The sequence below is a fragment of the Octopus bimaculoides genome, chromosome 23 (assembly GCF_046866305.1).
Source record: "Octopus bimaculoides isolate indiv1 chromosome 23, ASM4686630v1, whole genome shotgun sequence".
In the NCBI taxonomy this organism is placed as follows: Eukaryota; Metazoa; Mollusca; class Cephalopoda; order Octopoda; family Octopodidae; genus Octopus; species Octopus bimaculoides.
Window position 1 is genome coordinate 7641524 of NC_142950.1, and position 17717 is coordinate 7659240.

A 17717-nucleotide genomic window follows, 5' to 3' on the forward strand; every position below is an offset into this window, starting at 1 on the left:
TCAATGAGATAAAGTACCAGCCAAGTACTGGAGGACAATCTGACGAACACCTTCCCATAATCCCACAGGCTTTGTTTCAGGCCTTGTGTCTATGTTAGAAATGACTGTTAGTAGTAGTAATACTAAGAAGATATCATACTTACCTGTGGGACGTTTAGCTCCATATGCATTGTTTGGATGTGTGTGTGTATGAGTTATGTTGATCTCTTTCTTTCTGCCTGCTGTTAGTGAATTGTTTATATATTTGTCGTTTACATTGATATTAATGTTCACGTCCATTGGTGAATGGTTTGTTGTTGTTGGTGGTGGTAGTGGTGGTGATGATGGGGGTGGTTGTGCTGTTGTTGGTGGTGGCGGTGGTGGTTGTGTAATTGGTGGTGTTGGTGACGGTGGTGGGGGTGGTTGTGTTGTTGTTGTAGTTGTCATCGTATTGGGCTGTGGAGTAAACGAAGTTTCGCTTTGATCATTAACTGCTGTTGGTTTAGCAGTGACATTCTTCACAGGCTGAAGAAATTCAATTTTTATTTCAGAACTATCGCTGTCATTTTTGGTATTTTTACTCGTCTTTAAAATTATTCGTGAGTTGTTGGCGGTGTTCTTATGGAAATCAATTTGAACTTTAAACGGTTTTCTTTTTTGCCAACCTACATTCTTAATATTCAAAAATTTCCTCTGCATTTCGGCTGCAAGTAAGCTTTGAGGATTTACAAATATAGCTTTTTTTTCAGGAGAATATGTAAAATTGATTTTGAGATCGTTCAGTATACCAATGAGTTTGTAGAAATATTCAAGGCCCAAATATGTATTTTTACTCATATTTAGTTCATTCCCATTGAATGAAATTTTAATCTCAGGACGTTTCCATTCAGAACGTGAACCAGGTTTAACCTTTTTCCATTTGCTCTGCATTGATTTGTGAGTTTCACTTTGAGGTTCTTTCATTGAAGCTTCAGAAGAGGATGCGACAAGTGATTGCATAGCCTCTCCAGTTGTCTTTTTGTCCCCTGTTTGCTTATTATGGTCATCAGCATTCAGATTGGTCGAGAGGTTTTTAGAGGTGTCCGTGTTATTTTCATCGATTAGAGAAATAAGCTTCAGCAAGAGTTTATTTCTGTCTTCTTCAGAAGAGTTTTGATTTTGAGCTCCTGACGAATGTTCACTCGTTGAATGGGGAAGAAAACCGTATTTCTTTAAAAAAATATCTTCTAGAAGTTGGTGCAAAGATTTTGAAGGGGAGGGATTTTGATGCATAAACACATTCTGTTCCTTACTTTTCAACATAGCATTTTCCTTATTCTTCTTGTGCTTCATGAGGTTTTTGAAAACATGGTAAAACACAGTCGAAAGACACCTAGTATTCAATGGCAATGAACATTTGTGAGCTAGTTTATCAATGTCTTTATAGATCTTTTCACGCAGAAGATAATAGCTTTGTACATCATCACCATTATAATGGTTGTTAACGTCATACATCGACTCTTCTTCTTCCTCCTCCTCTTCCCCTGACACATCATCTTCATCAGTGTCACTTGAACCACCTAGCATATAATTATCATCATCGTCATCACCATTGTGTCTAATCATGTCACTTTTTAACAATACCCAAGGCGTATGTTTTCTGTTGGGCATGTTTCTCCATGCAGTCTGATCTCTTTTAATAACAATGCCTGAGGTCCTTTTCAGAATTGGCTTTGGAACTTTCTTATGCCATCGACTATAAAGATAGTCCTCCAATTCATCAGAATCGATGCTTTCAGCATTCCTGTTGTAGGCCACTGAGTAAAGATTTCTATCCACCCAATTATCTGAAAATACAAATAAGAAAGCCAGAAAGGTTATATTTTACTAATTCTCTCCCCTGATCCCCAAGAACATATGTACGTATGTATGTGTGTGTGTGTATATACATACATATATATAAGTATATATATGTGTGTGTGTGTGTGTATACATATATATATATATATATATATATATATATATATATATGTACTAGGGTACTGCATAAGCATCTGCTTTGCTAAAAATAGAAGTCAAAATACTTCTAAGTTGAAGAAGAATTTAAAAAGAAGAACCAAAGATGTAGAAAAGAAAAGTAATATCTTCCCTTAATTTGATAAGTTTCTCGCAGAAAACTGGAAGCAGACAAGCTTGCTTATATAAGGATGGTGCTTATTTACACCCATCACTTGATGTCAAGACAAGGCTACACACCTTAAGAATGTAAATATATATATATATATATATATATATATATATATATATATATATATGGCATTGTAAAATAAAGGCGGAAGGTGAGTGGAGGAGAAGAAGAAAAATCCCAAAAAGAAAAATCAAAGAAGAGTTGAAGAAGAATTTAAAATGAAGAACCAAAGATGTAGAAAAGAAAAGTAATATCTTCCCTTAATTTGATAAGTTTCTCGCAGAAAACTGGAAACAGACAAGCTTGCTTATATAAGGATGGTGCTTATTTACACCCATCACTTGATGTCAAGACAAGGCTACACACCTTAAGAATGTAAAAATATAAAACAAAGCTATGTAGGCCTATAGGCCATCGACTTACAACCAGTCAGTCGGAACCAATTGTATACACACACACACACACACACACACACACACATATATATATGTAGCTTAGAAGTATTTTGACTTCTATTTTTAGCAAAGCAGATGCTTATGCAGTACCCTAGTACATATGAATATACTTATCGTTTAACGTCCGCTTTCTATGCTAGCATGGGTTGGATATTTTGTATAATTATTAATTTTGCTTATATGGCTTTTACACGTGGGGCCACTAACGTTATTATTTTAGGAATAATATTATTCTTTTATATCTATAAATAATTTCACATGGTTCGTCTTGTTTCAATGGTGTTTGGCCACTCAAACGAATTTACAGGAATGGTAATAGTGAATTTCAGTAGCTGTCCCTTGCAGATCTGACTGAAAAGAATCAGGTACCTCTGGCGCTAAATTTGAAATCATGATATCAAATTAACTGACATTCCTCCTGCATCCTTTGAAGAGATAAGACACTAATCTTATTCACTAAATTTTTCTTTTCTTATCAGGCCTGTATTAATTTAGTAATTTTGGTAATTCTTCTGTTGCTTAGAAGTATTTTGACTGCTATTTTTAGCAAAGCAGGTGCTTATAAAATACCCTAATATATATAAATATATTGTTGATTGCTTAACAGAATGCACATGTATTGGACTTGTTAAGAAGCTCAATATTTGGGTTCCACATAAATTGAAAGAGGTTCACTTAACACAATGAATCAATATTTACAATATGCTTCTCAAACACAAAGAAATTGGCCCTTTTTTTAAACGAATCATCACCAGTGATGAAAAATGGATTGTCTACAATAACACCAGTCAAAAACAATCATGGTCCAAGTGTTATGTGGTGACAGGAAGTGCATCAGGCTGTGGAAAATCTGCCTCAACAAAAACTCTGTCCTAACCATGCAAGAATAGAAAAGTGGAAGTTAAAAAATTATGATGCATGTTTGTATATGTGTTTGTGTGAATTTGAGGCATCAGATGTTGTGTGCAAGAGAGAAGACTGTGCTGGTTTGGCCATGTGATGCATATAGATGAGGACAGCTGCATAAACAAGTGCCAAGCTCTAATTGTGGAGTGGGGTACCTGTGGAAGGAATAAACCTAAGATGTTGGTTGAAGTGGCGAGAAAGGATCTTTGGATGCTGGGCCACACTGAGGAAATGACAAGGGCCCAGGAGATGTGGAAATTTGTTGTACTTGATAAGACACGTCAAGCTAAGTAAAATCGCTCTTTTCCACACATACACACTTGTCCTTTCAGGTGCCGGTGCAGCTTAGAAAGTACCTGTGCCAGTGCTGCATTAATGCACCAGTGACGGTGCTGTACAGATGCTCCCATGCTGGTGGCACATAAAAAACACTCAGCACACTTGTTAAATGACTTGTGGTAAGCTGCATGTCCAAATTACGATAGCTTTGTGGACTTGATTCTCTACAATAAGTGTCTTTGAACTTTCAGCTTTTCTAGAACAGCAATGTTTGCTACCCTGTCTTTCCAGCTTAGCCCCCTCAACCTGCAAAAGATCCCCATCTGAAAGGTTTTTATCTTCTTCATTGCTCTGTACATTATCCAAGTTTTTGCCTCGTAGAAGACAATTGGCAACAACATAACAGTCTACCAACCTCAATTTTAGGTGTAATCTTATGTCTTTTGAGGTAAAGATCTCTTTCATTCTTATAAATGTAGTTTTAGCCATCCATTATTTATTCCTTGAGTATAGACACATTTGGGAGTAAAAACACAGAAGTTATGTAACATAACAGTATGGAACAGATAGATAATGCATAGAGCAAAATACAGAATTATTACTTACATGACAGCATGGTCCAGATAAATAGGTATAATTTGAAAAGAGCTGCCATTCAAGCACCATTCAGAATATAACCTGCAATAGTAACAACATCATATTCACTGTTAACTCTACTAATCATCAATATTGAACTTAAAAGGTTTATTTTCCTATGCTGTCTCAGTGTAACTGTTTCGGTTTTTTTACTCATTTATGGGCCCCCACTCAACTTTTCTTTTCCCCCTGTTAATAGTATTTGCTTAGTGGAGGCGCAATGGCCTAGTGGTTAGGGCAGTGGACTCGCGGTTTCGATTCCCAGACCGGGTGTTTTGAGTGTTTATTGAGCGAAAACACCTAAAGCTCCACAAGGCTCCAGCAGGGGTTAGTGGCGAACCCTGCTGTACTCTTTCACCAAAACTTTCTCTCACTATTTCTTCCTGTTTCTATTGTGCCTGTAATTCAATGGGCCAGCCTTGTCACACTGTGTCATGCTGAATATCCCCAAGAACTACGTTAAGGGTACACGTGTCTGTGGAGTGCTCAGCCACTTGCACGTTAATTTCATGAGCAGGCTGTTCCGTTGATTGGATCAACTGGAACTTTTGACATCGTAAGCGACGGAATGCCAACAAGTATTTGCTTAAACAATCAATGTCTCTATGGATAGACAGTATCACTTACATACTGGGATTAAAGACATATACTATATTCCATACTTCAGCCCCACTGCATGGTACCTTTGCCAATTGTCTTCTACTTATTTGTGTCTCATGTAACCAACATTGGTTCCTCCTCATGCTTTTCTTCAGAGGTATTGACTTACAAAGTTTCAAGAACATGAATGGCATCACTTTCAGTGGTCAGTGAGGACTTATGAGGGTCTTAGTCTACTGCATCTTCTCCAGACCCAACGAGCAAAAGAAAACCCCAAAGAATAAAAAGTAAAAAAAACCATGGCCACTTATTTCAGCAATTCCTGAGCAAGACTTGAACTTTGAAACTAGAGGTATTATCATCATCATTTAACGTATGTTTTTCATGCTGTCATGGGTTGGACAGTTTAACAGGCACTGGCCAGCTAGGGAGCTGTCCAGACTCCAATTGTCTGTTTTAGCATGGTTTCTACTGCTGGATGGATGCCCTTCCTAATGCCAACCACTTTACAGGGTGTACGGGGTGCTTTTTACATGACACCAGCATGGGTGCTTCACATGTAGCACTAGCATGAGTGCTTCTTATGTGGCACCAGCACAGGTGCTTTTTACATGGTAACAGCACATAAAAATATATTTAATTATCCAGCTAATTAAGTTCTAGCCATTTTTAATGTTGCTTGAAACCTTTCCATGACTATATTTCTAATGAGTAAACTATTTATTTTGATTAATTTTTTAATATAATCAAGATTCTAAAAATGTTTAGTAAATTTATCTAATCCACAACTTTAGAAACAGCCACCATCAATGTAGGCACAACAAAGAGTAGGTCTGGAGAGATTGTTAAATTTTGGTGCAAAGACATGTAGACTTGTTCTGTATGCAAGGAGGTATGGTGGAGAGGAGACTCTGCAAGATTCTTCATGGCATGGAGCAAAGGTATAAATTTTGATTGAGGTAATCTTGGTTAACTGTGATAATTATCTCTGCTTTATGCTCCAGTCTGGACTGGCAGACAAACTGAAGCACCAATTTTATGAGGTCTTCATGCAGCAGACTACCTTGATTCCAAACGACAATGATCCTATCATCATGGCAGGTTACTTCAACAAACATGTTGGGTAATGTTTTAACGAAGCTAAAATTGGGAATATAATTACAAAATAAATAATAATAATAATAATAATAATAATTAATTCTGTTTTATTGGCCACAAGGGCTAATATAAATCAAAAACATGAAAGGACAAAGACAGGACGAAGGTTACAAAGGGTTTTGTCCGAAAAGGTAGAAAACGTTCGTGTAAACAGTTAGGAATAACAGAGAAAGATATAACAAATAAAAGTCCCAATAGGGGGAGGCGCTTCGAAAGGTTACACGTGGAAAAACCCAGCAGAGAACAATAATAATAATAATAATAATAAAAACAGTGAGCGAAAGCCCAGCTCCTTGGGAATTAACCATGCCCGTCACTAAGGTGGTGCACTGAACGGCACCGCCCCCTCGCTAATTCAATGGTGCATCCTCAGATTTCCTTCACGTTAGTAACTCCACTTTAGCATTATTACAAATTATTGTCCACCCGGAATATTCTGAAGCACCCCCAGGTGCCAAAGTCTGGTGATGGGCCTAGAACTAAGTAACAACAGAAGAGACTTAAATACAGACGTAGAACCATATTAAAAGACCAATGTGAATTTAGGACAGAAGATAGAGACATCCAAGAAATAATACATTAATAAAAAGTTTTATTTTAAAATAATTTGTTTCCAATCTGTTTCTTGTTTTCTTTTCTTGTCCTAACGGCTAAATTAAGCAAGAAGAATGGTCAATTTGGTTTTAAATACTTAAAAACGCGGTTGCCAACATGGCGTGGAGAATTCTATAATTGAATCTTTAGGAATTCTGATCTTTAAAAACATTGAGTTGATAAAAATATACAGAAGAAAGACAGAGAAGGAAAAAAGAAATGAAATACCTATTGCTTTAAAGATAATCAATCAATTAATCATTTCTTTGTTTCCTAGTTATCGGCTCCAAAAGTACATCATAATAAACTGAATGTATCTGTCACGAAATCTGGTCGTGGGTACAACGTTGCTGGTTTTTTATTTTCTTTTATTTTTATATTACACTCAAATAAGTGATAATGTCCATTACAATAAAAGAAGGTCTTCCACCAACAAAACGCTGCCGGAAAAACGACGCCAGAAATCAAATCAACGCTTTTCTCACCGACCATTGTATTATTATGATTTTGTTTGTTTTTTAATAGGAGATACCTATAGAGGCATACTTCCACATGAGTGCCTCACCAACTTTGTTGCTTCATAATTTCCAGAAAAATGGATATTTTTTAATGAAATTTTCTACAAATTTTCTTCAGATAGTGTAGATTCTGGTTATATTAACGGAATATGTGGTGAAAACATATTTTTTCCGAAGGCGGGATGAGGAGTTTCGGAAAATTTACATGAGACGACTTTCTTCGCTCATAACATTGAAGCAAATGGGTAATTTTTAATGAAATTTTCTATAAATACCTTTCAGTGTGTATAGATAATGATTATATTGGAGCTTAATATAAAAGAAAACAAACTGTTTGTGGGCTCGTACACATACATACTAACACACGTCACATATATCTACAAAATGAAACTTGAAATTTCGAAAAAAAAAAAATTGTGATGTGTAATGTTATGTATTTGTGCGTGCTCATTATTTTCCTCTTCAGATCAAATTCCTATATAATCGGAATCTAAATCATCTGAAGTGTATTCGTAGAAAATTTCATTTTAAAATATCTATTTTTCTGGAAGTTACGAGGAAACAAAGTCGCGGGGGTGGGACACATATAAGTATCCCCCCCCCCCCCACACGTATGTATGTGTATATATGTATGTATGTATGTATGTATGTATTCATTCAATTAAATGAAGCTTGATGGTGATTGTTAATTATTTTAATACGTATACTATTTTATATGAAGGTTACAAAATGGTATCCCACTGAGAAGTAATCGAAGAGAATAGAGTCGGAAATTATCTAAACCACCAAAGGAAAAAAAAACCCGTAATATTTCATTCGAAGTATTTGTTTTAAACGTGGCGGGGGTAAAAAAAAACACGCAATCCACCCGCTTTCGATGTAACCCTGACCCTAAACCCCGGGTGTGCGTATTCTTTACCTTCGCCTTAAACCTTAATTACGATCCTATGCGAAAACAAAACAAAATGAAAATTTCTTCCTCGTGTTTGTTTCAGTTATGCTTTCGTTTTGACATTCTGCTTTTACAAATTTTCCTTATTTTTAGTTCAAAATTATATTTTAAACATTTGAGATAATGATTGTTTCTTACAAGAAAACAAAAAATCAAAATTTCAATTTTGTTTGGATCCATTCCACGCTTTCTGTTAATTTTTTTTTGGATCTGTTCCATCTCATGCACAGATTTTTTAATTTTTTTTTTTTAGCTAAACACTCTGTGCATAAAGATTGAATAGATCCATAAAATGTTTACAAGTTCAATTATTTGCCAAAGTTTCATTTCGAAATATTAAAATTCTAATGTCCGATGTTAAAAAAAAAAAATGACCATGGCGGTACCCCAGCATGGCCGCAGCCTTAGGACCGAAACATGCAAAAGAATTTTTTAAAAAAAGTTTAAAAAACCCCTAAACGTTACGAAATTTCAAGGTTTTTCATACTTTTTGAAAAACATTGATATTTAGAATGTCTTTTTAAGTCATGATCGATGCTTAAAAAACTTCTCAGAAATTATTGAAGACGAGGATGGAGGGCATTTTTGGAGGTTGATATTTGCAGTGCATTGCAGAATTACGTTTATTTGTTGTTTTCTTTCATTGAATATTTACAGAATCGTAATCTACGATGTTTAAAGTATATACGTCGAAAACAATTGCGTACTTTTCTGTTGTTATTTTAAGCGTATTGATAATTTCCGACGCCATTCTATAGGATTATAGAGAACTAGGCTGACTAGATTTGACAAGCTAGATTTGACAATCTGTTTGGTGGCGAAGGTAAAGACTACGCACACCCGGCGGTTAGGGTTAGGGTTAGCGGTTAGTTTTAGTGTTAATTTCAGGGTTAGGGGTTTTTGTTACGATGAAAACCGGTGGTGTACCTATTCTTTACCTCCGCCTTGTTTGGTTTAATAAACGAAAGCAACCTTTAAAAACCTTCATTTTTAGAAGGCAAGAAGTTTGTGAAGAGAAGTTTAGAATGAATCTGATGAGGTAAGTGTAATTCCATACAATATAGCAGCATGTGTGAATAATAATCTAATGATTTTGGGTTCTCACCATTCTCATGCAGGGCAAAATAAAAAAAGATATTATTACCACTATAATTACTATTTTATTGGTAACTGGTCAAAAAAATGCTACATATTTTGATACCGCCCTGCTTGAGACCACCCTTGGTCCTTTGATACAAACTTTCTGTTTTAATTGATCTGAATATTTTATAAATGTTTTATAAATATATATTCTCTCCAACTATGGTCAAAATGTCAGTATTTTTGTTTTCTCACTTATAAAAACCGGACAAAAGAATATACTGTTTGGCTAAGTGTATTTAAAGTTTGTTCTAGTTAGCCCTGATTCAGCGAACATATAATTAAACTCATACCGGCCGTGACCATCCAATCTATAGATGCCTAAAACTATATTATTTAATGTCTTCCCTTCAAAAAAAAAAAAAAAAGTTTGGCAGTGTGAGTCGAAGCAGATTTGGCTGCCATTTCTAGCATATCGAATGACCTCATAGGGTCTCTGTTTTGACGCGTTTTATTTCACTTTTATTGGCTTATATGAAATAAATGGCTCTGTCATTTGTTTTGTTCGCTCTTTTGAACAAAGTTCCCTCCAATTTTTTGCTCTGGGTGTGCGCAGAAATTTAATTGTGTGCAAAAATTTGTCTCGGCGAAGTACGGCCGCATCCATGCGACAGACCATCCATTGTTAAGTTGCTGCGCGGACCACTGAAACGGATGCACGCAATTGTTAAGTGTCTGCGTGTTATTTAAGATTTTGTTATGAAATTATACGATGAATTTCTGCGGTTAAAAAGGAAAAAAGTCGATTTCATCTTGAAAAACCGTACGTGCGAACAATTTTCGTTGTAAAACATTTGTGTGCGCGAACAAGCAAAAAACTTTGAGGAAACATTCCTTGAAATGTCAACGGCAGCCATGAAGAGACGTGTTGAAGAGAGACGACTTCGAGGAAGCGGCGGAAGATTTCTATGAAACGACCAGACCAGTCATGAGCAATCTACGACCTGCAGGACTTTCTGAAAGGTAGGTTGCCAATTCCTGAACTAGATTTAGTGGTTAGCAATAAACTGGGGTGACGTGAACAGGGGTAAGAAGTGATTTGAGAGAGGCGACTGGAGACCAGCCAGCCTTTTTAGATCTTGGGATGCAGAAGAAGCCATTGTATCTTCTGAAGAAAAATAGAGAGAGGAAACAGCAAGCATGCCTGTGGGTCAGGAATTGGAATATGTTGTTTAATGATTCCATGTCAATCGGATAGTTTTGTTATCTCCAGATGGAAGGTCAAAAGCTCTTATTGCGGGTGGCCGAAATTATAATTTCTTATATTTAATTGTTTATGTTATGATTCTATTTACTCCATGTACCCAGACCTTGTGGACACCCTGTATGTCTGCGATCACTATTTTTTTTTTTTTTGCTGATATAATCGTCATCTGAATAATATTTGTCAAAATTTTCAACAAAAAAAATATCTATTTTTTTCTGAAAGTTATGAGGAAACAAAGTCGGCCGGTGGGTGGTGGGGAACACTTGTGTCGGCATGCCACTGTTGGTTACCTTTATTATTTACTTATTTACTGAACACCAGCCGTCGTCTGCTAGCGGGTACGACTTAGGAGCATGCTTTTCACTAATTGTCTTTGGTGGCTACGTAATCGCAAACAGACATAGACAAACTTTCGTTCCTCTCGCCCTTCGACTTGGGTCACATTCAGGATGTCACAGCTGGAGAGAAAAGGGATCCACCTGTCTAGTACTCGTTTTTAGCAGAATAAACTAAACAACATAGGATAAATGCCTTGCTCAGAGTTGCAAAGCGCCGCCTCGTCCACGACATTGTGATCCCAAGTCGAACAGGGATCGATGTGTTAGAGCAGGGGTTTTCAAACTTTTTGACTTGCGAACCCCTTTATATTTCAGGCTTTACCTTACGGACCCCCTTATAAACGCTTATGAAATTTATACATAAATATTTGCTTAAAATAACATATTTTTACATTTATTTATTCAACAGTATTTAACAAATAGGTTTATTGTCAATTAAAAGATTTCGATTAAAAAACATATATAAAATCAAATTGCTCATAAAAAGTATTTGCTGTCCACGGACTCCCTGTGGTCCGCGGACCACAGTTTGAAAACCCCTGTGTTAGAGGGTTCAGGATTTAAAAGGTAGAAAATGGGGCCGCTCGTGGGTGGGGCGAGTGGTTCCATTTCCATTTTATCATATTCATGTCTTTATACATTATAACATTCATTTCTGTTTTTGTTTTTTTTTATATATGTTTTATGTCCCACATGTTTTGTTTTGTCACCTCTATGTTTAGCCCGCATGGGTAATAAAAAAAAACAGATCCCAAGTGGAACACCCTTAACCACCTGGGCCACACGCAATTATTCCCTCGGTACTTGATGTTTAAGTGATATATCAAGGTAGCAGTCATACGATCCAGGCAGTATTGGTTTCAATTTTTGGCACAAGGCCAGCAAGTTCGGGATGCTGATAAGTCAATTACATCGACCCCAGTGCTCAACTGGTACTTATTTTATCGACCTCGAAAGAATGAAAGACAAAGTCGGCCTCGGCGGAATTAGAACTCAGAACGTAAAGACGGACGAAATGCCGCTGAATATTTTGCCCGGCGTGCTAACCATTCTGCCAACTCGCTCCTTGCTGGCAGTCAATATTACTTTCAAATTTTGGCACTGGGCCAGCAGTCTTTTGAGGGGAGGGAAAAAGTCGATTACATCGACTCCAGTATTTGACTGGTACTTATTTTATCGACCCCCAGAAAAATGAACGACAGTCGATTTCGGCGGAATTTGAACTCAGAGGCTCGAACCAACGATTCTGCCAGCTCGCTGCCTAACAGTCACAAAAATAATATTGGCTGGAAATTTTGGCACAAGGCCAGCAAGTTCGGGATACTAATAAGTCAATTACATCGACACTCAGTGCACAACTGGTATTTATTTTATCGATCTCGAAAGAACGAAAGGTAAAGTCCATAGAATTTGAAATCAGAACGTAAAGACGGACGAAGTTGCTAACCATTCTGCCAGCTCACTGCATTATGAGCCATTAATATCTAAAAAAAAAAAAAAATATATATATATATATTAAATAAAGTTCAAGGAAATTTATATTCTAAAATAAACATTTTAAGCATTATTTACCAAAAAAAACATTTGATTAAAAATCATAAAAACATGCTTAAATGAACCATTTTTGATGATCAACATAAATTTTGTTTTAACTTCGCATTCAATATTTTGATAGCAGAAGATATATCTGTCGCTCAAATATAACAAGTGATCATATTATGTTTATTTGATTTATGTGTATTTTATAATGATTTTGGCATAGGCTACAAATGTGCATCACCCCCATCGAATTTGTTTCGCCATAAATTTCAGAAAGATGCATATTTTGTTAATGAAATTTTTTCCAGGGGTACATTTTAGAAGGCGTAGGTTGTTAGGGGTTAGGGGATTTGTTGTGAGAAAAATTTTGTCGGTGGGGAGGGTGGATAGTTTCTGCGCTTCGATTTGTTTGCTCATAACTGTCCGAAAACTGAATGTTTTTTTGATAAAATTTTCTACAGAATATATTTATTTTAGATGATATAAATTACGATCATGCCGGAATTTGATGTGGAGGACCCCATGCCCATAATTGGGGATGGAGGGGGGGGAGAAGATAATTCGCACATCTTCACTTTGTTTCCTCAGACGTTTTGATGAGGTGTGTGAATTCCATCACCAACACAGAAAAAAAAATTATTCTTCCCCTCCCCTCAAATTCGATATAATTGTAATCTTCGCCATCTGAAACGTATTTATTACTCTTTTACTTGTTTCAGTCATTTGACTGCGGCCATGCTGGAGCACCGCCTTTTAGTCGAGCAAATCGACCCCAGAGCTTATTCTTTGTAAGCCTAGTGCTTGTTCTATCGGTGTGTTTTGCCGAACCGCTAAGTTACGGGGACGTAAACACACCAGCATCGGTTGTCAAGCGATGTTGGGGGACAAACACAGACACAAACATATACTCACATACATACACATATATATATACATATACGACGGGATTCTTCCAGTTTCCGTCTACCAAATCCACTCACAAGGCTTTAGTCAGCCCGAGGCTATAGTAGAAGACACTTGCCCAAGGTGCCACGCAGTGGGACTGAACCTGGGACCATGTAGTTGGTAAGCAAGCTACTTACCACACAGCTACTCCTGTAGTATATTGAAAATTATATTTTAAAAAAAATATTCATTTTTCAGAAAGTTATGAAGAAACAAAGTCTTATGTGTTTATAAGTGTGTGTGGCGGGGGAGAAGGGAACACTTCTGTAGTTATGCAATAATTTTTAACTGTAAATTATCTTTAATCAACAATTTTTTTACTATCAACATTAACTGTGTCTAACTTCATAGTCAGTGTTTTGATAGCAGAAATATATATCTATCGCTCAAATTTATATATTTGATTAATGTGTATTTTTAGTTAAAAAAAAAAGTTAACTGTTAACTCAACTTTAACGAATTATTTTTTATGATCAACATTAACTTTGTGTAGCTTCACTTTTCATTGTTTCGATAGCAAAATATTATACTTATTTGATGGCATATAAAATGCACTGTTTTCTGAAAGAAAATATCTCTGAAAAAAAAAAAAAAAAAAAGCCAATCACCCTGGGCCTTATATGCCAAGTTGGACCTCTTATTAGTTTTAATGTATGAAAAATCATTTTTACTGAATCTTCGCTGCTGGCCATCAAATACGATATCTGTCGTTCAAATTTCACAAGTGATTTGTTATATATATTTGAATAATGTATATTTATAATAATTTTTAACGGTTAAATCATCTTTAATCAACCATTATTTTTATGATCAACATTAACTTTGTTTAGCTTCACATTCAATATTCCGATAACAACGGAATATATATGTGTATATATATGTATATGTATATACACATATACATATATATCTATGTATGATACGTCCGTCGCCCAAGTTTCTCAAGTGACCTGTTATAAGTATATATGTTTTTTTTTTTATCTGATTTATGTGTTTTGGAAACTATTTTTTTTACTGAAATCCTTTGAGAATAATGTAGTTCATAGTATATTTAGTTTTCGCTCTAGTGAAAAAAATCAAAAAAAAAAATCTAAAAATATTTATTTTCCAATATTGTGTTTGCGGTTTGCGCCTTCTAATCAATCGAGCAACAAGTTATCTTGTATGATTGCCATCCCAAATTGAGTAATCAATATATATTATTTATGTCTAGCAATAAAATCGGCCACAAAACTGTCTGATGGTTGGTGTTTCAAGTGGACGAAGCACTGCATCGGTCATTTAAGAGTCTGAATCGTTATCAGCCGTTAAATGTTTGTGTGATATTATCACATAGATACAGTATTACCCATCAAGTGACCTTTCACCCTTTTACTGTCATTTGACTTCGACCATGCTGGGGCATCGCCTTGAAGGATTTTAGTCGAAGAAGTCGACCCCCAAGAACTTTCCTTTTTTTTTCTTTCTTTTTTTTAGCTAGATACTTATTCTGTCTTTTTTTTGCTGAACTGCTAAGTTACGGGGACGTAAATAAACGAACACCGTCCTCATGTGGTGATGGAGGACAAACACACAAAGACACGCACATATGGTAAACGGAAACTGAAAGAAGCCCGTCGTGTATTGCCCTACTCTTCGAAACGCCTGTGTTAGAATGGGGGTAGCTGATGAAGGAAAATGTTCTCTATGTGGCCTGTGTGTGTTCTGTGCTCTGGTTATTATTATTTTTTTGTCTACGTTTTGTTTGCAACGTCCTGTACCCAGATATGCACCTATATATACAGGTAGACGTAGGTATGCACATACCTGTACGTATATATGCATATACTCATTTATTATTTGTTTTATATATATATATATATATATATATATATATATATATATATATATATATATATATATATATATAGGTAATCTTCCAGTATAGGGAGGTAAAAAAAGTAAATAAAAATACAAGGGAAATAACTTACGTCTTACTAGTATCATCCGTACTACTCTGAAATGATTTTTTTTTTTTTTAGCTGTTTATAAATAAATCACACACGTGATTGAATATCATAGTTTCTTATGAGAGATCGAAAATTCCTCGTGGAAGACCGGCTGCACAACAATTTATTGTTCCTCAAAACGAAATCCTCACTCGTCAATTAAAAACGAAAGAAGCTATGATATTCAATCACGTGTGTGATTTATATATAAACAGTTAACTTCAATCAGAGTAGAACGGATGATACTTCCTGGGGTCAATTTATTTGGCTAAAATCTATCCAGGAGGTGCCCCAGCATGGCCTCAGTCCAGTGGCCAAAACAAGTAAAAAGAATAACGACAACCTAATTTTAAAGATTTTATTCAATCGTTTCGGTCATTGGACGATATTTCGATGTATTTATTTATGTCTATAAATCGAAAGATGTTGCAATTTGAAAGCGTTATTGACTGAGCTGCATGACAAACAGCGCGTGGGTGGCTGCTGAATTATTCATGAGGTGTAGCCTCTCGATTACAGAGACACGCGTGTGAAACGCGACTGACAGATTGATTGGCTGACATACCCGAATAAATGCGTGGGTAGCTGAGGAAATATATTGATTATTTATCGATTTTTGTGAGAAATTGTGGCCAACTACTCTACAACGCAAATACAACGTGGGTGGGTGATTGGTTCACGAATTACTTATGGCTTACATATGCATCGATTGTTGAGAGAATGCGTGACTATGTACCCAAATGAATACACGGGTAGCTGGGGAGTTATTATGATCAATTATTTATCGATTACTCAGAGTAAAGCGTGACTGATTGACTACACAGCGCAAATGATGCGTGGGTAGCTTATATATATTTTTGGTCTCTTGTTTTCAGTCAACGGTCTGCGGCCATACTGGGGCACCATCTTGAAGGGTTCTAGTCGAGTAAATCTACTCCAGTGCTTTCTTTTTTTTTAGAGTCTGGTTCTGATTCTACTTTATCGGTCTCTTATGCTGAAATTCTAAGTTACGAGGACGTAAACAAACCAAGTGGTGTTAGAGAACGACACAAAGACAGTTATATTTGTGTGTGTGTATGTATACATACATACGTACAAATATACATGCATGCATGCATACATACATTGTGTGTGTGTGTATATGTATATATATATATATATATATATATATATATATATATATATATATACGGTATATATATATATATATATATATATATAAATGTATGTGTATATATATGTATGTGTGTATATATATATGTGTGTGTGTGTATATATATATATATATATATATATATATATACACACACGGTATGTACATATGTATGTGTATATATATATATATATGTGTGTATATATATATATATATATATGTGTGTATGTATATATATATATATAAGTATATATATATGTATGAACTCAACGGGCTTCTTTCAGTTTCCGTCTACTAAATTCACTTACAAGGCTTTAGTCAGCCCGGAGCTTTTGTAGAAGACACTCGCCCAAGGTGCCATGCAGTGGGACTGAACCCGGAACCGTGTGACTGGAAAGCAAACTTCTTACCACGCAATCACACTGTATGTGTGCAGAGAGAGAGAGAGAGAGAGAGAGAAAGTGAGAGCGTGACTGATTACCCCAAATAAATGCGCTGGTGGCTAGGGAATTGCCTGTCGTCAATTAAGTGATCAATTACTCAAAGAAAAGCGTGGCCGATTTTCTTCGAACAAATCAGAACACAAATATAATGCGTAGGCGGTGCTACGCGTTTATCAATTGCCGAGAGAATAGCGTGACTGACTACAAAGATATTGCGTGGCTGATTGTGTGTGGGTTTATTGATTTCGTGGAGAAAGCGTGACAGGCTTGTTAATGAGTGAGCAACGAATACATATACTCTTTTACTTGTTTCAGTTACTCAACTGCGGCCATGCTAGAGCACCGCCTTTAGTCGAGCACCGGGACTTATTCTTTTGGATGCCTAGTACTTATTCTATCGGTCTCTTTTGCCGAACCGCTAGCTTACGGGGACCTAAAGACACAACCGTCGGTTGTCAAGCGATGTTGGTGGGTGGGTGGGTGGGTGGACAAACACAATCACACAAACATACACATACAAACACACACACACACACACATATATATATGTTGCTGACCAATTTGCTCGGTGTGCTAACGATTTTTTTCTACTCTAGGCACAAGGCCCGGAATTTTGGGGGAGGAGGCCAGTCGATTAGATCGACCCCAGTACGCAACTGGTACTTAATTTATCGACCCCGAAAGGATAAAAGGCAAAGTCGACCTCGGCGGAATTTGAAC

General features: G+C 36.2%; 1 protein-coding gene across 5 annotated transcripts in view; it reads right to left on the minus strand.

The window, feature by feature from the left end:
• Positions 1-7881, minus strand: part of LOC106875447 (SCO-spondin) — a 58939-nt gene extending 51058 nt beyond the window's left edge. For 2 of the 5 annotated variants that reach the window (XM_089340076.1, XM_089340075.1), the window contains exons 1-3: positions 7003-7864; positions 4393-4464; positions 144-1805 (exon numbers count right to left, since the gene is read on the minus strand). In XM_089340076.1, the coding sequence (XP_089196202.1) occupies positions 144-1805; positions 4393-4441 (1711 nt within the window). In that variant the 5' untranslated portion in view covers positions 4442-4464; positions 7003-7864. Of the gene's footprint in view, positions 1-143; positions 1806-4392; positions 4465-7002 lie in introns of all 5 variants that reach the window. The other 3 variants (XM_089340077.1, XM_089340078.1, XM_089340079.1) reach the window with 3 other exon arrangements.
• Between the last annotated feature and the right edge of the window lie 9836 nt (positions 7882-17717).